This window comes from Gekko japonicus, unplaced genomic scaffold (assembly GCF_001447785.1).
Source record: "Gekko japonicus isolate JY-2015 unplaced genomic scaffold, Gekko_japonicus_V1.1 scaffold173, whole genome shotgun sequence".
NCBI classification, from domain to species: Eukaryota; Metazoa; Chordata; class Lepidosauria; order Squamata; family Gekkonidae; genus Gekko; species Gekko japonicus.
In genome coordinates this window covers 581,810-605,483 of record NW_015161407.1, presented here as the reverse complement: position 1 = coordinate 605,483, position 23,674 = coordinate 581,810, and the positions used below count along the sequence as shown (strand labels likewise).

The 23,674-nt window shown below is 44.0% G+C and overlaps 1 protein-coding gene across 1 annotated transcript; it reads right to left on the bottom strand.

Annotated features, from left to right (window-relative positions):
- Nucleotides 1–8,794: 8,794 nt before the first annotated feature.
- On the bottom strand, nucleotides 8,795–18,979 carry OSTC (oligosaccharyltransferase complex subunit (non-catalytic)). The gene is made up of 4 exons (XM_015426478.1): nucleotides 18,723–18,979; nucleotides 14,700–14,793; nucleotides 12,828–13,025; nucleotides 8,795–10,155 (listed from the first exon to the last, which is right to left on the bottom strand). The coding sequence occupies exons 1-4, from the start codon at nucleotides 18,859–18,861 to the stop codon at nucleotides 10,137–10,139; spliced, it is 450 nt and encodes a 149-aa protein (XP_015281964.1). The 5' UTR covers nucleotides 18,862–18,979; the 3' UTR covers nucleotides 8,795–10,136.
- Nucleotides 18,980–23,674: the final 4,695 nt, after the last annotated feature.

The window sequence follows — 23,674 nt, the reverse complement described above, 5'->3', positions numbered from 1 at the left end:
GCTTCTAATGTCCTGGCCCCACTGGTGGACCTCCTGATGGCACCTGGTATTTCTGGCCACTGTGTAACACAGAGTGTTGGACTGGATGGGCCTTTGGTCTGATCCAACATTGGCGTCTCTTATGTTCTTATGAAGGTAAAATTCAAGGATTCATGACAATGAGGGAAGCAGGAAAAAATAGGAAAATATTCCCAAGCTAGATCGGAAACATTAAGAACATTTTCGTATAGCGATAGGGATAAGGACACTGACTTATACAGAAACTCTGGAAAGCTCCTCCTGAGGGGTAGTCAATGGCTCAGTTAGTTCAGATGTCATGCAAAACCATGGCTAAACTATGGTAAGTGTGACCTTCTAAACAGGCTACTCGCCTAGGGTTGCCAGCTCTGGATTGGGAAATACATGATTCTGGGGGCAGAGGATGGGGTTTGGAGAGTGAAGGACCTTAGCAGGGTATAATGGCAAAGAGTTCGACCCTCCAAAACAGCCATTTTATCCAGGGGAACAGATGCTGGTCATCTGGAGATTAACTGTAATACTGAGAGATCTCCAGGAGCCACCTGGAGTTTGGCAACCCTAACTCAAGCCAGGGTCTGAAACCATGGTTTGAAGATAGTTTATTAACCAGAACTAAGACTCAGCTATCATTTTGCTTTGCATATGATACTTACTAATAGGATATGTGCTTACTAATGCAACACAGCCAAGTCTCTGAAGGTGGGCAGAGAAAATAGTGAAACCAATAAAACCAGCGTCGAAGTAACCCGGTATTTTAATTATCATCTCTGAGTGGAATCCTGTGTTTACAAACTAGCTAAAAATCCACCATAGCTTTGCATGGTTCTTGAATAATGTAACAGATATGGAGCCTGATCTAGACAAATAGTTCATCACATTCTTGGCCTGTACCAATACAGACTGTCAACTAACAGTGCAATCCTAAGAACCCATATTTTTCTGATCTCCATACAACACTCTTTGCATTACACCACATCAGCTCTCATTGCCAGATTACAATGCAGGATTCATCTTCCTGCTCTGTGCATGGAGTCAACTCTGACTGTTTGTCAGAAAAGTATGAATTATTTAGCTTAATACTGTTTCTGAACCTCATATACGTGGTCCATAATGCAGTAATGAAACAAAGAATGTTGCTTTCAGGGGAATCCAGCAGCCTAACTGTTCGTCTGAACACGAATGCCAAACACGTATTTTTAAAATTCCAGTATTATAACTATGTCAGTGCAGGATTTCAGTCTAAAGTTTACTTAGTATGTTGAGATCTGAGAAGCAGAACCTCTTTTTTTGGTGGTGGTGGTGGTGGGGAGATGAGATTTCAGCTTTCACATAGCCCACTGGGTGATACCTCCCGAGGACCTTGGTTTGATTATGGTCCAATTGCTTGTGCAATGAACCTTTCCCTGAACTCTAACCTATGATCTCATGGCCCTACTGTGTGGTACTGTGTGGGTGGGGGAATAGGTACTCTGTGCAGATGAAATAAGAGAGGTCAGAGCAGCGGTTCATAAATTTTGCTCAGCCTTTATGACTCCCAGATTCTGCTTCAGATGGTCTCCCAGACCAAGCAGTCAGGGGTGAGCCACAGCCTGTCAACCCCTTTGGGCTGAAGCAGGTGTCACTAACATGCTTGCCAGAAGTAAAGATGTTTTCACTGCTTGGCAAGCATATTTGTAAATTTTGAATCAGATGAGTCAGAGTACACTTACTCACCAGCATTTAAGCATAAATTAGTGCTTAAATATAAGTGAGGAAAACACATTCCCAGGCAGAATTTCTGGAAAAAATGACAAACAAGGTAGAAAGCAATCTAGACTTTTCCATTATTATACAAGATTCTGGCTTTTAAGCTACAGAGAATATCTACATTTTCCAAGTTCCTTTGTGAAGTAAAGCCTTAGTAAGGAAGGACAGTGAGGGCTAAGAGCTGGTACAAACTTCTTTGCAGTCCCCAAACAGAGCATGAACTGGCAGATCCCAAGATGTCCCAAACACCTCTAAAGCACAGTAATGAAGGAGCTTGCATTCTCCACTTGAGTTAATTGGGGGAGACGGTGTGCAAAGGCTTACTGGGGCAACTGCTTTCTATACCTTTTTCTCTTCCCAAAGAATTTCACTGTGATGCCTGCTATTCTACTGAAGAGTGTGGATGAGCACCTAGCTGAATGGTCTGCTTCCCAGGAACTCCCCACCTGTTTCCAGATTCCCAGGCTCTGCTCCCTTACAGGGACCTCGGCTGCTTCCCTCCCCAAATACATTCAAAGGACATTCAGTAAATGCCTGCAATACTCCATCTGACCGAACAGCTTCGGTGGCTGTTCGAGTCCCACTGCGGCCGGGGTGAGCTCCCGGTCTGTGTCCCAGCTCCCGCCCACCCAGCGGTTTGAAAGCCCATACGGGCGAGTAGATGAATTGGGTACCTGCTCCTAGAGCGGGGGGGGCACCCTCCTTCCCTTCGCTGTGGTGGAGCGGCGGAATGGTGGCGAACATGGCGGCGGCAACGGTGGTGAATCGAGTGGCCTGGACGGAGATTAGGCCAGCAGGGCGCGGCACCGAGGCAACATGGTAGGCCGGAGCCAATCAAGGACAGAGGCCAGCTGCGGCAGCGCGCGCTGTCATGCACTGAGGGACCATCCCTGGAAGGAGTCGCTGCGGTCAATGATCTGCGCTGAGACATCGTCACCCGGGACTAAGAACTTCCGCAGAAACAACAACCAAGACCCTGCCACGGGTGCCTGATAAGTAGTCATTTCCCCTCAATGTGTGGCCCTAGTGAGGTAGTGTAATTAAAAATTGTACTGTGTTAACCGCTCAGAGCCCTTCGGGGGTTGAGTGGTCTAGAAATCGAAAGTATAAATAAATACTCCCTTCCTTTCCCAGTATGAGCACCAAGAGAGTCTTTGGCAGAATTCTCCCATGATGCATGATTGTGCATGGGTACTCTTATCTGTGATCAGAGCAGCTGAGTGACATAAAGAGCATTCAGCTGTCCTCAACCAGAACCAGGCCTTGTAGGATCTATTACAATTCTACAGGACCTGCAAGGCAGAGACGTTCCGCCAAACATACGGTTGAGGACAGCAATGGGTTTTTACCAGTATTAATGGCTAAAAAAGTAATAACAATTATATGCCTTGCAAACTGTTTCCACTCCCCTCCCTCATTGTTAACTGTTAATTTTTAATTACAAATCAGGGGGGTAGAACTGTATTATGGCACCATGTCGGGGTTAAGTTTAATTAGATCTGTATTTTAGACAATTTATTCTGATTTATATGTTTTTATAGTTGTGTCAGAGGACGGCGGAAGGCTGGAAGGCCTGGCGTGATCTGGTCCATGGGGTCACGAAGAGTCGGACTCGACTGTGCGACTGAACAACAACATACTTGTGTGGTGAACTACCCTGAGCCCGCTTGTGGGGAGGGTGGTATAGAAGGTTTCCCTTGCTCGAAAGCCAGTCATATCTGACTCTAGGGGCGCGGTGGTCATCTCCGTTTCCAAGCCGAAGAGCCAGCGCTGTCCGAAGACGTTTCCGAGGTCATGTGGCCAGCATGACTAGACGCCAAGGTGCACGGAATGCTGTTACCTTCCCACCGAAGCGGTACCTATTTATCTACTTGCAATTTCTTGCTTTCAAACTGCTAGGTTGGCAGGAGCTGGGAGCTCACTCCGTCATGCAGCACTTGGGTCTTGAACTGCTGAACTACCGACCTTCCGGTCTGCAGCTCAGCATCTTAACCACTGAGCCACCACAGTGGTATAGAAGACTAATAAATCAATAAATCATAAATAAAAGAAGTAAGATTTCCCTTGCTCAAAAGCTAGTCAAATCTGACTTTAGGGGGCGGTGCTCATCTCCGTTTCCAAGCTGAAGAGCCAGTGCTGTCCGAAGATGTTTCCGTGATCATGTGGCCAGCATGACTAAACACCAAGTTGCACGGAACACTGTTACCTTCCCACCGAAGTGGTATCTATTTATCTACTTGCAATTTCTTGCTTTCGAACTGCTAGGTTGGCAGGAGCTGGGAGCTCACTCCGTCATGCAGCACTTGGGTCTTGAACTGCTGAACTACCGACCTTCCGGTCTGCAGCTCAGCATCTTAACCTCTAAGCAACCATGGCCCAAAAAAGAAAGGGCCTGCTAAAACCTCCTTTGCTGATTACACCAGGGAGTAATGAAAGAGCTCTCTGCCTGTACCTCAGTACTTATTATGCAATCAGTTGTCAACTGAGAGAAAGCAATTTTTTTTTTTACACTTCAACCCTTGGAGAATCCAAAATATGGCTTTTTCTTGTCACCCATGCTTGTAATCCCATAATGTTGCATCTTATCAGTCGTCTGCTAATCTGTTTGTTCACAAGAAGTCCCAGAGTAAGAACTGCTGGGTCAATCCCCCATGACAGTGCTTGAGATCTCCTGAAAACTGTAAATGACCAAGAAAGCTCTACTACTAGTCTTACCATAACTGAAGTCTACTTGCAACTGCTTTCGTGAAGCTCACACCCAACACAGTATATGCATGGCCTACACAAGTTTTCTGTAAGAATGATTTCTCCTGGACTATAACCAAAGCTTACAGTTGCACATTTGATCAACAACATGCAGCTTTAAAAAGGGACTCTTCTCATTCTAAACCGGGAAAGGGAAACTGGGCAGAAAGCCCTGTAGGAGTGGAAAGGTTAGCTTAGGACAAGTCATAAACACACAACATCATCAGGGGAGCAGACAGAGTGCCAGTGGAAGGCGCCTGTGTTCAGTCTGGTTCCTAGGCAAAAAAGAACTCCAAACCAAAACAGTTACAAAGTAACTGACCAGCAATTTGTTCAAGAGGACAAACCTTGGGGGTTAAAGAGCACAGGCATTGCAATAAGCCTATCAGCACTTACAGAGAAGGGGTGGGGGGGGGAGAGAGGAGGAAGCATTCCTAAAGTATATTCCTTTAGTATATTCTCGCTTCATCTATACAACAGCTGCTGATTTGAAGTTATCTGGTTGCAACAGAATCCTGAACAACAACCATATAAGCACTGGAAAAGTATTGGGTATCTGAGGGAATGTTATTAACCACTGTAAGTGATGGGACTTTTGGTAAATTGCTGAAAACTCTAGAAGGAAAGACCCGATTTCCCACAAGCGCTGCTACGCGCTCAATCTTCTCTTTGGCTTGATGGTACGTGTCAATTTCACAAAAGCTGCTGTGCGACCACATTTTGCCCCGCAGCTTCGTGCGATTTTCCCCGCGTCTACTCAATCCTGTTTTTTGAGAATTGAGTAGACGCGGGGAAAATCGCACGAAGCTGCGGGGCAAAATGCGGCCGCGCAGCAGCTTATGTGAAATTGACACGTACCATCGGGGCAAAAGGGAGGAGCGCGGAGCAGCGCTTGTGGGAAATCACGTCTGAATTGAGCCTGAAGGCCTTGAAGAAAATTAACGTCAAATATCAGAAGGGGGGGGGGATCACTTTTTTGACTTCAAGGGAGGCTTCTTCCCAAAAGTATAGCTTCAAGACAGCAGTACAACTACAGAACACAAGACACCAGCACAAGTCCCTGCCACCTCTGACATCAGGCCTGGAGAAACCTTCTGCTAGAGATCTTAGAAAGTCCCTAGCACTTGGAGTAGGCAAGACTTGTGTGATGGAATAGCCATCTGACTTGGTATGATACAGCTCCTCAGAGAAGGTGAACTCTATTGCCAACTGCATGGGTGGAGCAATGGCTTGCAGAATTGGGACTTGTTCTTCAAGTACACAGTGAAACCTGGGCTAATGAAAAACAGGGCTGGCCACGTGCAGAGTGATTGTGTGGATTAGGCCAGAACATTCTCTTGGCTTATGAGAGCCAAGAATTTGGACAGAAGGTCTTGCACTGTAACAATTAAATGTACCCTGAACACTGTCCAAGCTCTTGGAAAACAATGATCCACCATCTACAACACATTATATGCGTTCTCTTGGCTGTTAGGTTATACAGAAACAGGGTTGGGGTTCTTTTTGGACTCATTATTAATTTCCATCAAATAGCTGCATCTTTCATCTGAATATGTCCTCACTCTTCTCTCTGTATATGACTTTTTGGTTACAGCCAGCACAACCTAACACACAGGCATTTGCTATGCCCACAAAACATTAAAAATGACAGCAAAACAGTTACATTTCTAGGAAAATTCAAAATTTTCTGCTTATTGAGAATTTCACAGGTGTTTTAACAACCAAGACAGGGAAGCTATTGTTTAGCAACAACTGTTTTATTAAAGCTGCCAGCAAATATTGCTGCAAGTCGTAGCCGGATTCTGTTGCTTCCAGGATGAATCATACAAGCACCTTTACAGATGGGAGTGAGTGAAGAAAGAGGAATACCAAAGACATTTTTACGGAGAAAGGAAAAATAATCAAGAAGGCGAAGAAACACTCAGCAACTACACTCTAAAATGATGCCACTACAAAAGAACATTATATAAGACAAAGATTTGTAGGCATTCTTCTAAAATTGCTCTCCTCCCCCTTTCATCCGATTTCATGCACATTTAAGTAGGATGAATCCTATTAACATTTTATCTTTCTATAAGGCACACAACTTTACATAGAACATATGCATGTAGAGCCACCTGCGGGCAAACAGACCAAAATGTTCAAATATTTATTACTTGGTGGTTTGACATCTGTATTTGTCACATGCCCCATCCATCCCAAAGGACTAGCTAGATAACATTCAAAATGCAGCCCAATAATTTCCTGTATATTCACCCCCAGCTACAAAAGGCTACTCCAAACAGTGAAGATCTTGGACCAAGTAAATTGATTGTCAAGCTGGAATAGCAGTGAACCTGAAGTGGTTTCACAAATTTTTCTCCTGCTGCTGTGGAACAACCAAGAATGCTTCTTGCCAACTAAGGCAATTGAAAGACACACAGAGACCAACCTATGGTGTTTTAGGAAACTAGGAGGTACAGAAAGATGCTCCACTAGGTCCAAATAACCTGCAAATGTAAGAACTTCTTAGAAGCACAATGTATAAACTTTGTATAAACCTATGAAAGGATGGTCTTCTAATGCAAAAAGCTGTGGGGACATGTTTGTCACTCACCACATTCCTTTTGCTTCTTCCTGTGGGTATTATTGTAAGCCTCATGCTTGCCAGAGCCTTTAGCTCTCAGCCTGTGGCTCTGTCTTCAGTCACAATGGAAGAAGCAGTACTAGCTTGGGAAGACCCTTTAATCCATTATCTGCCTCAGGAAACTTCCATCTGCCATGTCCCTTTAGCATGATGCTCATTTCTGGTCTTCTCAGTATACGATTGCCACTAGAATGACCGGAGGATTGTTCCATGTTCCTTTTATGGAGTTGTACATTTCTGGTGAGTCCTGTACTGGAATATAAACTTGGGTGAGACTGCTATGCTGCAGAGGCAGTAGGAGTGGTGGGCGTGAGACATGAATCAAGAGACATTTTTGGACTCACTCTTCATCTAACCTCCATCCCATCTTGAGGGATGTGGGTGCAACTGTACCTTGTTTTCATTTCAGCTTGGTGCTGTGCCATGCCAGATGAACAAGGGATACATTTCTTTTGTTATCTATTGAGAGAAGATAAGATAGATCTGGCCTATGTTATAGAGACATGGATGAAAGACAAAAATATGACCTGTTTGTCACAAACAACTTCTGTTGGGTTTGAAGAGCAGTGCTAATGCTGAATTGGAGAATGGGGCAGGGAGAGGAGTTGCCTTGGGCTTCTGTGAGTCCGTCTGCTTTAGGTTCCCAGTACAGAACTGATTATTTTTTCCTTGAGCAGGATTCATGGATAGACAGCACATCCTATGGGTGCCCACCTCACCAATACAGCCCTGCTTGAGCGAATTGTGGGCCTGGTATTTAAGATCTCTAGGATGGCTGCTCTGAAACACGTTCCTTTAGCTAGTCCCACTCAGGACGCCATAGAGAAATGAAACCAACTACCAGTCCTTGCTTCAGGTTAGGATTGTGGGGAAGGCCAGGGCAGTGAAGTTGTATGGTGAAGAAACACACGAAAACAGTGAGGAATACCGGAAAGAACGAATCAGCACCTTCTAGTCATGTTTATACAAATCCGTAAGAGAACCTATTTGGGGTGATAAGCATTTGGCTGTTTAAACATAAGCAATGAAATATTTTTACTGTTTTAGAAAACTAAGGCTTGGATCCTATAGATGACCTGTGTGTGTACTAGGCAGCCTTTCTGCTGGGGAGCACTCGTCCACTTCTGCTAACGCTTCTGTTTGTGCAGGATCAATCTTTCCAATGAGCCCTTGTGCCAATGGAAGTGCTACAGTGGAAGAGTAAGTGTGCTCCATGGCAGAGGTTGTCTAGTGTGCATGGAACTCATCCACTGGATCAAAGCCTAAATGTTTAAGAAGTATATAGTGTATACTTTGACGTTGCTTAAAGGTTCATATTTAAACCAGTGCTTTTTATGCTTATACCAACCCCCCCATAACAGTATACACTTATTGAGGAAGTATCTAAAATAACCTGTCTATGATACAAAGGAATTATTGCACAAAAGGACACTCATGAAATGCACTTTGAAATGTTTTCCTTCTCCCTTGAAGCACACAGACACTTGGACAATAAGCCAAAGCTTGTGAAATCACAGCAGCTGAGTTAATATTTCTTCAGTACCTTAAAAAAGCACATGGTTCCATACAAGAGCTAAGCCCCACGTGCAAGAGTAATACTTGTAACATTAGAGGAGATCAGCATCAAGTGGTGAAAACCTTAAGCAGCCCAAGAGCAAGTGGTTACTTGTTTTTAAGAGCACCAACTGGCTTGAACTCAAGAGAAAAAAGTACAGGACTGCTAGAAGGGAGGTGCAGTAACACTTCTGCTCATTGTATTGATGACCCCTTACTTTACGTAATCTTTTCTTTCTAGTTCCTCCCTCTTCTCTGCAGTGGGCATCAAAAAATGCAGAACCAATGCTGATCAACTCAGAAACTCCAGTTCGTACAGAATGCTGCAGCCCAGCTACTACTGGGAGCTAAGTGGAATCTTCGTATCACTCCCATTCTGCAGACGCTCCACTTGTTATTGATCAGTTACCGAGCTCAGGTTGCAGGAAAGATCAATGCCAGAAGTGCTTAAAATTTATGAACGATGAATACAGAACAGGGTGGTTTAGTAGAAAATGTGTTTAATTTGTCCTTTTTAAAATGCATTTTCCAAAAGGAAGAACTGTTTTCACACAAAAATGGTTTTCCTTTGCCTGAGTCTGTTTCTGTTAGCGTTAAGACAGAGCATGAACATCAACATTTACGGTATCCAAGTCAATATCTGGAGAGCAAGTATGTGCCCCAAATCAGAAATGTGTGAATCTGCTCCGCTGATGCTGCAAAAGCCTGGTGAGAAACATGAAAGACCTCAATCTAGCATTTGGGCTTACACAAAGTGTTCCTGCCACATGTACACAGAAACATTTTTTTTATCACCAAAAAGCAGTCTGCTGGCAGGAGACTGGGTTGGGTGAGAATCAGGAATCCAATTCCAGGCAAACTCTCTACTCCAAACTGCAGTTTACCCAATAGGTAACCAGTGCAGTCAGCTTGGGCAGCTTTTTCCAGGAATACAGCGCCATCTGCTGAATTCCACCTGCTGAATTGCCCTGTTGCACAATGGCAATTAATCACCAACAGTCATTTCCATTTACAGACACAGAAAAGATCAATCTATATTTTCTTTGCCCTGATTGACAAAAAAAGCCTCTCACTTTGCCCTGATTGACAAAAAAAGCCTCTCACAAATACTAGGGCAAGTATAGTGAAGGGGGGAGGGAGGGGGATGTGAAAAGGGCAGCAATTTTACATTTTCTACTTCATATGCTTATGCCTTGTTAATACTTCCAAATATTTTGTTCCCTTTGAAGTGGGGAGAATATTGGCATACATCTGTCAATAAAACTATTTGCTTGCAACAAACGCTTCTTTTTCTACAAGGAGAAAATGAGAAAGCAGTCCTTTCCTTCGCCACTTCTCTTTTTCTTATCTCTTCAGACAGGAGGGATGGGCCACAGAATTTTTGCTGCCTGTAGTTTCTTTATGGAGAACAAGAGAATCCAAGTTGTGCTCACAGTCAGTCAAGGCGCTAACCCATTAAATAGCCCCTGAAATACAAAAGAAAGATTTGATGGGAAAGAAACCTGAAGTGAAACATCCTATGGAACAGAAGCAACTTAAAAGGATGAAAGCAAGAAACCCACCTGTCGATCATAGATCATGACTGCTGAAGTGATGATTGCCCTCACACATGTACTACAATGCTTGTAAACAAGCTGACCCCCATCTGCTGTTTAAAAGTTTCATGTGTGAAGCAGCTTAGGAGGCAAGGTTAAGCTAGGTTGTGTACAGGCTGGGCTGCACTTGTCCCTTGGCCTCTAAATGGATACTGAGGTTTTCACACTTGCTCTTCTTTTTAATGCTTATAAGTATCTAATGTTTTCTGCACCCTTACAGAGAGCCAGATTGGTGTAGTGGTTAAGTGTGTGGACTCTAAGGAGAACCGGGTTTGATTCCCCACTCCTCCACGTGCACCTGCTGGATGACCTTGGGCACAGCTGTTCTTGAAAAAGAGCAGCTTCTGTCAAAGCTCTCTCAGCCCCACCTACCTCACAGGGTGTTTGTTGTGGGGAGGGGAAGGGAAAGGAGTTTGTAAGCCGCTCTGAGACTCCCTTGGGTAGTGAATGGGCAGGGTATAAATCCAATCTCGACTTCTTCTTATTATTACAGTTACACTCCAGGATTAACAACTGCCCATTTACATTGAACAAGAACCCAGAATTCCACTATTTGTTGAGTCTTCAAAATAATGAACATGCATGAAGTTGCCTTATATGGAATGAGACCACTGGTCCATCAACGTCAGTATTGTCTACTTGGGCTTGCAGAAGCTCTCCAGGGTCTCAGGTAGAAGTCTATTACATCACCTATTACCCGAACCTTTTTAACTGAATACTTTACCTAGGTTCATCTGTATACAAATCAGATCCTCTACCACTGATTCTGGAGAACTGCTCCCTCAAGAGTGCAATTTATACCACTTTTGATGGAATGCTCTCCTAGGAGTCCTTTCCAATTCAAGGAGTTCATTGGCCAATTCATGAACACAGCTTGCTTGGAATAAGCTACGCCAAGATGAACGAAACTGTTTTATTCTCTAGGATGACCTAAGTACATAAGATCCAACATGACTATTATGTCCTGACCGAATGTGTTGATCGATCCATGATGAAATCAGAATTTAATTTCCTTTTAAGCCGTGAGAAATTATATTTTCCTGAACAGATGTTTATTCAACAGTTCTTCAAAGTTCTTGCTAATCACAAATGCTTCAACTTTAATACTGGAATAATAAAACTTTACAAAGTTGTTGTAAATACTTGAGTGTCTGCGAATTTGCGGATGATACGAAGTTGTTCAGGGTGGTGAAAACCAGGGAGGATTGTGAGGCATTCCAAAGGGATCTATCGAGGATGGGCGAGTGGGCGTCAACGTGGCAAATGGGCTCCAATGTGGCCAAGTGCAAGGTGATGCACATTGGAGCCAAAAATCCTAACTATAAATATACGTTGATGGGGTCTGAACTGGCACAGAGGGACCAAGAGAGAGATCTTGGAATTGTAGTAGATAACTCACTGAAAATGTCGAGAGAGTGTGCAACTGCAATAAAAAAGGCCAATGCTATGCTGGGGATTATTAGGAAGGGTATTGAAAACAGATCAGCTAATATCATAATGCCCCTATATAAATCAATGGTGCAACCTCATTTGGAATACTGTGTACAGTTCTGGTAACCACACCTTAAAAAGGATATTATAGCTTTGGAAAAAGTGCAGAAAAGGGCAACTCGAATGATAAAAGGGTTGGAACACTTTCCCTATGAAGAAAGTTTGAAGTGCTTGGGCCTCTTTAGCTTGGAGAAACCACAGCTGAGGGGTGACATGATTGAGGTTTATAAGATTATGCATGGGATAGAGCAGGTAGAGAAAGAGGTACTTTTCTCCCTTTCTCACAATATAAGAACTCGTGGGCACTCCATGAAATTGCTGAGCGGTCGGGTTAGAACAGATAAAAGGAAGTACTTCTTCACCCAAAGAGTGATTAACACTTGGAATTCACTGCCACAGGAAGTGGTGGTAACTACAAGCATGGACGGCTTCAAAAGGGAATTAGATAAGCATATGGAGCAGAGGTCCATCAGTGGCTATTAGCCACAACGTATAGATAGGGGCTCTGGGGCAAGTGATGCTCTGTCTTCTTGGTGCTCGGAGGGGGGGGGTCAACAGTGGGAGGGCTTCTAATGTCCTGGCCCACTGCTGGACCTCCTGATGGCACCTGGTATTTTTGGCCACTGTGTGACAGAGTGTTGGACTGGATGGGCTATTGGCCTGATCCAACATTGGCTTCTCTTATGTTCTTAAGAGCTGAGAGCACTCGGTTTTTGCATAGCACTTTTTCAATATTATTAATTCTCTCGACTCTGAATACTGTATTCTAGCAATTTTCTAATATTACCCCAACCAATCCACATGGTTTTGAAGCCCTGACATCTTCCTGGATAAGGATGTAATTACTGCCAAACGATAGGACATTTACTGTTCACTATATAACTTTGGTGGCACAAGTAACACTCCCAAATATTTTCAGGTCCTTTGTATGTATAAAGACAATTGTGACATTTCAGGTTACATTAGTCTCCACTGTAATCCGAACTACATTTCTGTATTACAGTTAAAAATTAAGAGGAAGGGAGAAAATGATATGACAAGCATTCACTTACGGTAATTTCATCCGCATGAACACTCTGGCCATGAAGAAACTCAACAGGACGCTGACAAATCCAATAAAAAGCAGCAGAAACCTGTTCAGTTTTGGGATATTTGGTGCATTGGAACGGTCCAGTATGATGAAACCTAGGCCTCCCATTGTGAAGAGGAAGCTGGAGGCAAGCCCTTCCATAATATACTGTCCATTTACTCTGCATACAAAATGAGAAAATATTGTTTCAGTTGAACAGCAGTACTAGAACCAGTGTGTGGTATAGTGGTTAGGAGACTAGTGTCCAGGAGACTCAGGTTCGAATCCCCACTCATGTCATGAGTGACCTTGAGCTAGTCACTCTCAGCCTGACCTACCTCACGGGGTTGTTGTGAGGATAAAATGGAGGAGAACGGTGTAAACTGCTTTGGGTCCCCATTGGGGGAAAAGGCAAGATATAAATGAATTAATTAATATATAAATAAATAGAAGTTAATCTGGTTGCCCCATGTTCCTGAATTCGGTTGCAGCACCCAGCAGTCCTGCAAGTCACAGAAAAGATGGAACATGAACACCCAGTCTTGTGTTGCATGGATGCTTGCTTCCGGACTGAAACCTTGTGGGAACCGACACCATTCAAACAATGCAGAGATACTCCCCAAAGGGAATGGGGAGGTGGCCCTGAAGCTCTCTGTGTTTACTGGGAACCAACCCTATTAAACCACAGTTGGTTGCAGAAGTACAGACTTGGATCCTAATTACAGTTTCCATTGATGGAAGGCACTTCTGCCAGTGTATGCGTGTGTGTGGGGGGACTATTTCACCAATTTCCCCCTCCCACTGTATAGCCCCACTTTGTTCCCCAGCAATAGCTGACACCTGGGGGCAGGATTTCACGGGGCATGGCAGGATGTAGCAGGAGGGGGAATGTCCCGTTCATGAGGGCTGCTATGCTATTGCAGCACAGGAACCAAGCCAAAGAGTTCAAAGTTTGCCTTGGGCAGCATCCACGATCAAAAACCCAGCCTCACCAACAGGTATTCATTGCCAGTCACTATCTGCCAGCTGTTGTTACCCTATTTCACGTTGTTCTAGGTCAGTGCTCCCTGAAGAGGGCAGCCTGACTATTCCATTTAGCCACAGATGTTGCAAATCCTTCTGAAAACTGTGCTTGTCAGCTGAAGGACTGTTAAATTGAGCTTAGCTCAGGTTCTCTTCTGCTGGCAAAAGGAAACCACTAGTAAATGAACAACTATCAAGACTATTGGTTTTCTTTTCTCTAATGTTGTGTTCCAGCCAGCCTAACAGACCGAGGAATTTCACATTACCCTTTTTCAGCCGGTTTGAAGCCGTTTTTGATCCGTTGTGGAGTAAACCGGTATAGGGCTGCCATTTCACACATGGCTTTCCCCTACCGGTAAACAGCTGGATCTGAAGCGGTTTGCCATTTCAGACTGCACTGCTTTTTCCCGCCCGCACGGGCAATCTCCAGCACTTTTTAAAAAAACATTTGCTTTAGAGCACTATAGCGCTCTAAAGCGAACGTTAAAAAAAAAGGCGGAGATCGCCCGCGCGGGTGAAAAACAGCGGGAAAAATCGTTTCAGATCTGGGAGAAGAAACTGAAGACTACTTGGAAGTACTTTACAGGTAAAACAGTTCAGTCCCGTTTCCTGAATGGGACAGAAGCGTTTGTGTGTGAAAGTACAAATGTATTCCGGTAGGGAACCGGTTCTAAAATGGTTCTGTCTGAAATGTCAGACCAGAAACCATTTGGGAACCATTCCTGAACCGGAATATATCGCCTGTCTGAAATTCCTCACCAGTTCACTCATATACATTACATACCACCATTTGGAACAAGAAATTCATGGTAATACACTATATCTTTTCTACCTGTATGCCAGGAAAGCCACGGGTCTCTGGTGTCCATGTTCATCAGTCATTGAACCAACACTGGGAGGTTCCACAATCACATCATAAATGATTCCTATTAAAAAAGAAAGAACTGTGATTTTATCTTGGAAGGAAGCAACCCATTCTTAGTCATAGTGATCATTAAGTGCTTCTTAAAAACAGCACTTCATCAAAACCCAAAACCTAAGAAGAATAAAATAATAATAAAAATAATGATAAAATAAAAACAAAAACCTATGAAAATAAAAGCTAACAGAGAGCTAATGGAATACAAAACCAATGAACAGTCAAGAGTGTGGGAATGTGATCAGAGGAAGCACACCACAAAAGAACCACTGTCGCCCCTTTTAAAGTTTCTGAAGCAGCTTTTGAGTCAATCTCTCTAGAACACAAATAGACACAAGAAAGTATGTGTATTTCACATTACATTGTCAAGAACATCCAGATACAGCAAAAACTCATTTTTAAATGTACATAATACATAAATACAGAAGATTTGCAGGGAAAGTAATGTGCCAGCTGCCCATATCTATGTATCATAAAAACTGGGGGAAATTATCCTATGCAACAACTTACATTTCAATGACGCATGCAAAGATGAGTTTGTCAAAGAATAATTACCATACAATCCTATCCACATTTATTCCAGACAAGGCCCATTGATTTCAATGGTTTGGCTGCCATAACTCTGCATAGGATTGCACTGCTAAAACGTAATTAATTTTAGCTTAGAAAAAAGGTTATTAAGGGGACAGAGCCTGATAGGTTTATAAAATTATGTACGGTGTGGAGAACATAGATAAAGATAACTTTTCCTGACCTGAACTGAAATGCTCCTCCTGGGGACTGGGGACCAATGTTCCCTCCAAGCTTTGGAGTCCTGTGAGCAAAATTTCTACTTCGTGAGCTACTGGCATTAAAGTTGTGAGTGAGTGATTTGGCTACTGCATTAATTAGTTTGCTCTGGGGAGCCATCCTTCCTGAGCTAAGACAAACATGTGTGAGGCAGAGGCTAAAAAACTGAGCTCGCTCACACTAATTCAGCTTAGAGGGAACACTGCTGGGGACCCCCAGGAACACCATGAGGGGAGAGTTGGTGGAAATCCCACCCCACTGCCCCATCTTCAGTGGATTATTATTATTATTGCTACTACTATCATCATCATCATATGACATTGTATGTAGTATAGCCAGGAGATCCTAAGATTGTCTGGCAGCCAGAAGCTCTAGCTCTTTTAGTGTTATGCACCACTAGGTGGTGAGCTAGACTTGTTTTTAAGGCAAGAGACGATTCAGAGGTGGTGTTACCTGGTATTCCTTGGAGGTTGCACTTCCAAACACTAGCCAAGGCAGACCCTGCTTAGCTTCTGAGATCTGACAAGATCAGGCTAATCTGGGCTATCCAGGTTGGTGGAGCCGAGCCACAACACTTAATTTAAGGAACTCACTGTCACAATCTTTAATGATTTATGACAGCTAGCTTAGATAGTGTTATAAAGGGCTTAGATCTATCCTTCATGAACTTGTTTAACTGTGAGTGGCTAAGGAAAAATAGGTGTACAGAAGGGAAGCAGGGAAACTGGCTTTAAAACATACATATCTTGCAGGGTGAAGCCACTGCTCACTGAGAGAGAATATACTTTGTATGGGCATTCTTCAGAACACCAGCCTCAGGTTTTTGTGCTGCATAGCCCTGTGAGATTACTCACCTGCATAAAAACATGAAAGTCACCTTGCAAGAATCTCACAAGCAGGTCATGGAAGGCACCACCACCTCTTATATCAGAGGTATGCTGCCTCTGGCATGCAAAGCTCTATTTTGCTACTATATATAGTAATTAACAGATTCTCTGTGACTTCAACTGACACTTTCAAAAACCCATTTACATTTAGCAACCATCACCACACCTTGAGAATTACATAAGTTTGGCCCCGGTCACACAGGCCGGATATTGCGCGGGGGAGGGGGAGGCATGGCTAATTGCCCCGGCGCAGTTTGATGCGCGATTACATGATCAGACACACCGGCGGCACACCACGGGGGCGCCGGCGGTTAAACGAGGGACCGGAGGGGAATGCCGCGCGCTGGCGCGATCACACCACTGGCGTCTGGAGGCAGCCCGTGGCAAACGTTTACTAGTACCTTGGAGGTACTAGTTTTTTAAGGCGCATTGTTGGCGGTAAACCACGGGTGCGCTCCACTTCCCAGATGTTGGGGTGTGATCGCGCCCGGATAATCCACCCACTTTGCCGTGTGACCGGGGCCTTAATCATACAAATGCACATAGCAGGTCTCTCAACATTCTCTCTTGAGCTGCTATTTAAACATCACATGTTGTACCTATAATTCTGAAAGGGGAACTTCCAGTAAGAGGATTTGGGAGCTTATCTCCAAACTAATCTACGATTATTTTATTTACCATAATTTATGTACCACTTTTCAGCTGGAAAAAGAAGAAGAGGAGGAGATTGGATTTATACCCCACTCTTCATTTGGGAGTCTCAGAGTGAAGTACAATCTACTTTCCCTTCCCCTCCTCACAACAGACACCCTGTGAGGTAGGTAGAGCTGAGAGAGCTCCGACAGAACTACTCTTGAGAGAACAGCTCTGACAGCACTGTGCCTGACCCAAGGTCACCCAGCTGGCTGCACGTGGAGGAGGAGTGGGGAATCAAAGCCGGTGCTCCAGATTAGAGTCTGCTGCCCTTAACCACTACATCAAAATCCAACACCAATTAGAACAATTTAAATAAAGTAGGCTGCAACCTTAAGTATGCTTGTCTACCTTACTAAATACAATGGGACTAGCTTCTGAGTAAACACAGACGACAGGGCTGTAAAACACAACAATGACAAATACACAACAGCAAGCTGGGATAAGAAAGCCAACATTACACAAAAATTGGGGGCAAGTTTACTGACTGTTGCAAATTGGGGGTGAGTGGTAGGTTGGAGAGGTCACCACCTATTTTTAAGACAGAACTATCAGTCCAAGACTCACACATGAAGGATATGTCATCAATGCTGACACACCATGCTGTGTTTCAACGACGAGGTCCTTTTCTTTCTAAGCTAGTAACACGGGTTGGTGAAAACAGACCTCCAAGGCCCAACTAATATGGCTACTTATCTTAGTGGAAAAATTTTCTCTTCTTGTCCTGCCAAAGTAATCAGTCTGTAGCCCATTAACTGCTTCCCCTGTCTCCCACAGCCCAAAGAGAACCATTCGTTTGGCGAATGATTCCATAACACCAGGGGTCCCCGTCTCCCCAGGGATATCTAGTGTCCACCAAGTGTTTTTAGAAAGTGAGGGGGACCAGGTGGGGCGCTTGCCCTGCAGGGCTTCTGAGCAGTCAGGGAAGATTCAACTGGCTGGGCTGTTTTTAAAAATGTTGTTTCAGCAGCAGGTACCACCACCAGGTTGGTTTCCATTCCCCCCCCCCCTTTCCCCAGTGTATTTTAACATTATCTCATTTCTCCCCTGCTCCCTCTGTATGTGTGGCTGTGCCTCCTGTGGTGGCCATTTTGTGGTTTGTACCCACCACTCTGTACAAATTCCAAGGGCACCTGCAGACCCAAAAAGGTTGGGGACCCCTGCATCACATCACCCTCCAGCTAGGCTACTGGGGGCTCGGTTTCAGACCTGATTTATGTATACAAGAGAATGAAATGTGCACGGAAGATCACATTTTGGAATGCACCCTACAATGTGAAAACTAACACCCTCTAATCATCTCGGTTGCCCTCCTCTGTACTTTCTCCAGCTCTGCAGTGTCCTTTTGGAGATACGATGGCCAGAACTGTACACAGTACTCCAAATGAGGTCGCACCATAGACCTGTACTGGGGCATTACATTACAATATCGCCCGTTTTATTCTCGATCCCGTGGGATGAAAGCCCTCTCTCACCCATCCACCCACTCCTTCATTCCATGGGTCTTAAGAAAAGTCGAGGACAGACGGACTCAAGAGAGGCAATGGGGCTGCTTGGGCGTTTTTACCTCCCGTGATGAGGAAATAAGAGACGACCACCAGGGCATAGACTGTCATGGCCGAAGGCATGTGCACCCAGCTCGGCCGCTTCAACTTGATGTTGGGGCACTCCAGCACCGTGAACGGCAGCCGGTATAGCGTCTCCATGGCGGCGGCGGCGGCGGCGACCCCAGCCCTGACCTTCCCAGCACAGAGGAAACTTCTCCAAGACGGCCGCCTTCGCCCACCACACGCCCCGTTACTGGATTGTCTCGCTACAGCCGCCGTAGACACGATAACGGAAGCTACGCGGTCGTCCTGGAAGCTAGACAACAGGAAAAGTGCAAAGAAAGAAAATACAAGGGTACAAAAAAGGTCGCTTGATAACATACGATAAGAAGAATTAAAGATAAGACTAATTTAAGATACAGTCTTTCTTGTTTAAAAAGGTGAATTTTTATCGCTATCAAGTAGATATTGAGAGTACTTCATATCGATCTTCCAGGTCCTAAGAACGCTCGACGTGGCTTGTAATAGATAGACGTGGACGCACGAAAGGTAGTCACGCCCACTTAAATAAGCCCCGCCCATATACCTTGGAGTTGTGCTGGAAGAACGTCCAGGCGTCCTCCAAAGTTAAGAAGGCAAGCTTAAGCCCCCATTAACCTACAAGCAGGTCCCATGAGGAAAACAGGCGCACTTTATTTAATAGTCCTTGTAAATATGTAAAACCGAAGACCAGCGGCGGCACCTTAAACGCTTGACATTTCACCAGTCCAGTCCAGCGTAAGTCAGAGCTCGCGTCTTCAGATGCTTGCAACGTTGCACGGAATTTCGATTATAGAGTTCAGTCCTCAAAAAGTCTCAGTGAGCTCATCAGGCCTTCTGAGCAAGGCTAGAACCTAATGCTCATTTGCCATTAGATCCTTGGAGGGTCTACTTTCGAGGCTGTAGGAAAGTATGTAGTGCGAACGATGCCCCCCACCCAAATTTAGCGGTCGCTAGTACATTGCCTTCGAACAGGACTGGATACTTTTGAAAGTTTCTGAGAGCTGTCAAAATTACTGCTACGACTAATAATACTTAATAGCAATTGCAGTTCTCCAGAGCAGCCACAGTAGGGCAGTATTACTCTCCTAAAGTGCTATGGCACTTGACGCATAGGGCCTGCCAAAAGGGGGATGGACAGGTCATGAAGAGGATTGCAACTTCCACTGATGCTTACCTGGAAGTAAGTCCCTCTGCACGTTAAGAGCATATTTAGGTTTTCACTGGTAAAGAACCATAGTTGGAGCCCTAACCTAGATAGCCCAGGCAAGCCTCATGAGATCTTGGAAGCTAAGCAGGGCCAACTGTGGTTAGTACTTGGATGGGAAACTTCCTTGGAATACCAAATCAGGAGGACAGAGGCCACTTCTCTGAATATCTTCCAGGCCCCCAGTAGTCACCAGAGGTCAACAGGATTTCCAGGTGCAAATAGCAAAAAAATAATATAGTTTGATATAATAATATAGTTTCATAGCCAGTCAGTTATTTTCATTTACTACTTGATCAACCAATGAGCGCAAACATTCTATTTTGTAAGCTACTGACATTAAAGTTGTGAGCAAGCAATTTGAGTACTGCATAAATTAGTTTGCTCTGGAGCCATCCTTCCCGAGCGAAGACAAAAAGCCGGAGGCCCAAAAACTGAGCTAGCTCACACTAACTCAGCCTAGAGGGAACACTGCTTGTGATGCCATAGAGGCCCCCCCGGAAGCTGCCGTTTTCTCCAGGGAAAATTTCCAGGGGCTCCGCTAAGGGAGAGCCATCGGGAGTGTCCTCATCCTGTGTCTGTGTTGGATCCCCAAGCATCGAGAATAAATCCACGTTTAAAGAAAAGCAAAATTTATTTCAAAGCGTTGGAAAGACACTCAAACACGTTCTTTGTTAGAACTGACTACAAACGGTTAGGGCAAGCATAATAAAGGGATTTGAAACAGGTACAGAACCAATGGGTCACGTTCCCGCTGGCGGGTGAAAGGAAACGGTTGCGCGCTCATTCCCTGAGAACCAGGTTATCTCCAGACATAATACAAGTGCAGTTCCCAGGCTCTAAAAGCAACAAGCTGGCAATAAGCGTACTCCCCCAATACATCCTCCAGTTGTTTGGCTTAGGCATTACAGCAGAGTAAAATACAGGCGCACAGGCAGGGGGTTTTTTTAGCAACTGTACAGAGATACAAGCAACACAGAACACCATGGCAGCTTGCTGACACATGGTACAGGATTTGTTTTTTAAAGGTTTCTTGACACCTTTTGCTTTTCCTCAATTGCAATGACCATTTCCCCATTTAAAATAGACATCTTTTCAAATTCCACTTGCACCCACTAAAAAGGCTTTGTTAATCTAATCCAATCCTTTTTTCTGTACTACTTTATGTGCAACTGATTGTTCCATGAGGTAGTAGGTCTTTACCATACTGAAGCTTTAGTCGTATTCACGCCTGATACTTTCCATGACAAAAAACAGAGCTAGTGTGGTGTACTGCTTAGGAGGGACAGACTAGGATCTGGGAGACCTGTGTTCCAATCCCCACTCTGCCATGGAAGCTGGCTGGGTGACCTTGGGCCATTCACTTTCAGCCTAACCTACCTCATGGGGTTGTTTTGTAGATAAAATAGAGGAGAAAGTCAAAAAACATTTTGGGGGTATAAATGAAGCAAAATAAATGTAATTAAGGGCATCTTTAAAGTATGCCTCCATTTCTGAGCATCTTTGATGCAAGATTGTTGAAATCAGTGAAACTCACTTTCATATTACATGCATTTTAAGATTCGAGCCTTAGTATGAAGTACTTTTTCTGTCCTGAAAGCTCCTCCTTGAAACATATCCCATCACTGCTTGGACTACCACTTCAGTCCCGGACCAGCCTTTAAGATGCTTTTGCTAGTTATACCACATCCCTTTCCCCTTTATTTTTCCTTTCCTGCTCGATGTGTTGCCTGCAACAGTTGCTTCAATACCCAGTGTTTGGCACTGGCACTTGAGGTCAGCCACTGCATATTCCTGCTGGCGAACAGCTCCTGCATTCACCCATCGTGTGCAAGTCAGAGACTGGGTGGAAATTTAGACATACAACAATGAGTTATAGTTAGAGTCCCTTGGACTGCAAGGAGATCAGATCAGTCAATCCTAAAAGAAATCAACCCTGACTGTTCCCTGGAAGGCCAGATACTGAAGCTGAAGCTCACTTTGGCCACCAAATGAGAAGGAAGCATTCACTGGAGAAGACCCTGATGCTGGGAAATATTGAAGGAAAAAGGGGACAGCAAAGGATGAGATGGTTACACAGTGTTATTGATGCAACGAACATGAAATTAAGCGAACTCCAGAGCACAAGACAAGAGGGTCTGGCATGATGTGGTCCATGGGGTCGCAAAGAGTCAGACTTGACTGCGACTGAATAACAAAAATAGTTAGACGATCCTGATTCACGATTACATGCAATACTGAAAGGCAATTGTGCTCTAGACTGCCCTGTTAATAAGGTAGAAGCTTATTTCATATCCACTTTGCAATGAGGGTAACCATAGTGCTTATGTACATTTATGTCAGATACATGAGGGCTGACAAAATTAGTCTCACACAGCTGTTTAAAAAATAACCTCAGTCCTCCTGGAACAACTGGTGAAGCAGATCTAATTCAGCTCTAGGGGGCAAAAAATATGAGAAATGGTATGAGCTTTGTGCTCTTTTGAAAGATCACCTGTTAAAAACAGTCACAGAGCCAATTTGGTGTAGTGGTTAAGTGTGCGGACTCATCTAGGAGAACCGGGTTTGATTCCCTACTCGCAGTTGTTGGATGACCTTGGGTAAGCCATAGTTCTGTCAGAGCTGACCTTAAGAGCAGTTCTCTCAGAGCTCTCTCAGCCCCACCTACCTCACAGGGTGTGTTGCGGGGAGGGGAAGGGAAAGAAGTTTGTAAGCTGCTCTGAGACTCTGAGTGAAGGGCGGGGGATAAATCCAATCTCCTTCTCTTCACATACAGGCAGATTACGGTTGCAACCTAGGCAAACTTACTTGGAAACGTCTTAATTAAAATCAGTGGGACTTCCCTCCAGTAAACGTGAATAGGACCAGGGTATTTGGACTGTTCACTGCTAAAGACAGATAATTTGATGGCAAATTACATTATAAGCTGTGTAGACTCAAGCTCATTCATTTATCCTCATGTTTCACTTTTAACGGGCTTGTTCTGATAGAACACATCTTTAAATTATTTACTGCACTGCAGATGCAAAGAGAATTCAAAAAGCACATCACACCCCCAAAGGCTGCCCTTGATGTTTGAATTAGTTATCTGCTTTGTGTTTTTTTAAAGTTAAAATCAGAAGCCTCATTAACATTTGACAAGTTTTCTAATGCCTGCACTTTGTTTTTACCACTAGCATGGCTTTTCAAAATACTTAAAATATTTATCACAATCTTTTTTGTTCGTTCAACTGCCATTTTATAATTAGCTACTTTCTAGTTTATGACACTTGTTATTAGGAACTGAAGATGCTGCACATTCCTAAAATAGAGGATCACAAACCTTTTCACAAACATCATCCTTTAAAGTAGGCTCCAGTTCAAAAATTTTTAGTGAGTGTATCTGGTAGTCTACAGCGGACTATATACACATGACTGTCCATAATGCCATCTTTCCTCATTCCTGCAAAGAGTAATGTGATACTGAGCTGCACACAGTCTATCCTAATGAAAACCAAATATTCTTTTTACTGATCTTCTCCAGAAGGAAAATAGCATATTATATTTCTGTTTTGTCTCTCAGGAAAGTGCCAGTTGCTTTCACAAGTCAAAAAGTACTGAATGTACACTGCATGACCACAGATGTAAAATGTGACACTGTAAGAATTATTATATGAGGACCTACTTGCAGGAAGTTCTGAATCGTTACAATAAAGGTGCATTTTAAGGGAAACATTGAGGACTCTG

Excerpts from the sequence above, each read along its gene's own strand:
- OSTC (XM_015426478.1), bottom strand. The coding sequence starts at position 18,861 with ATGGAGACGCTATACCGGCTGCCGTTCACGGTGCTGGAGTGCCCCAAC. Across the intron at positions 14,794-18,722 it reads TTATTTCCTCATCACGGGAG|GAATCATTTATGATGTGATT; the intron begins GTAAAAACGCCC and ends CTTTTTTAATAG. Across the intron at positions 13,026-14,699 it reads GTGGCTTTCCTGGCATACAG|AGTAAATGGACAGTATATTA; the intron begins GTAGAAAAGATA and ends TTTTGTATGCAG.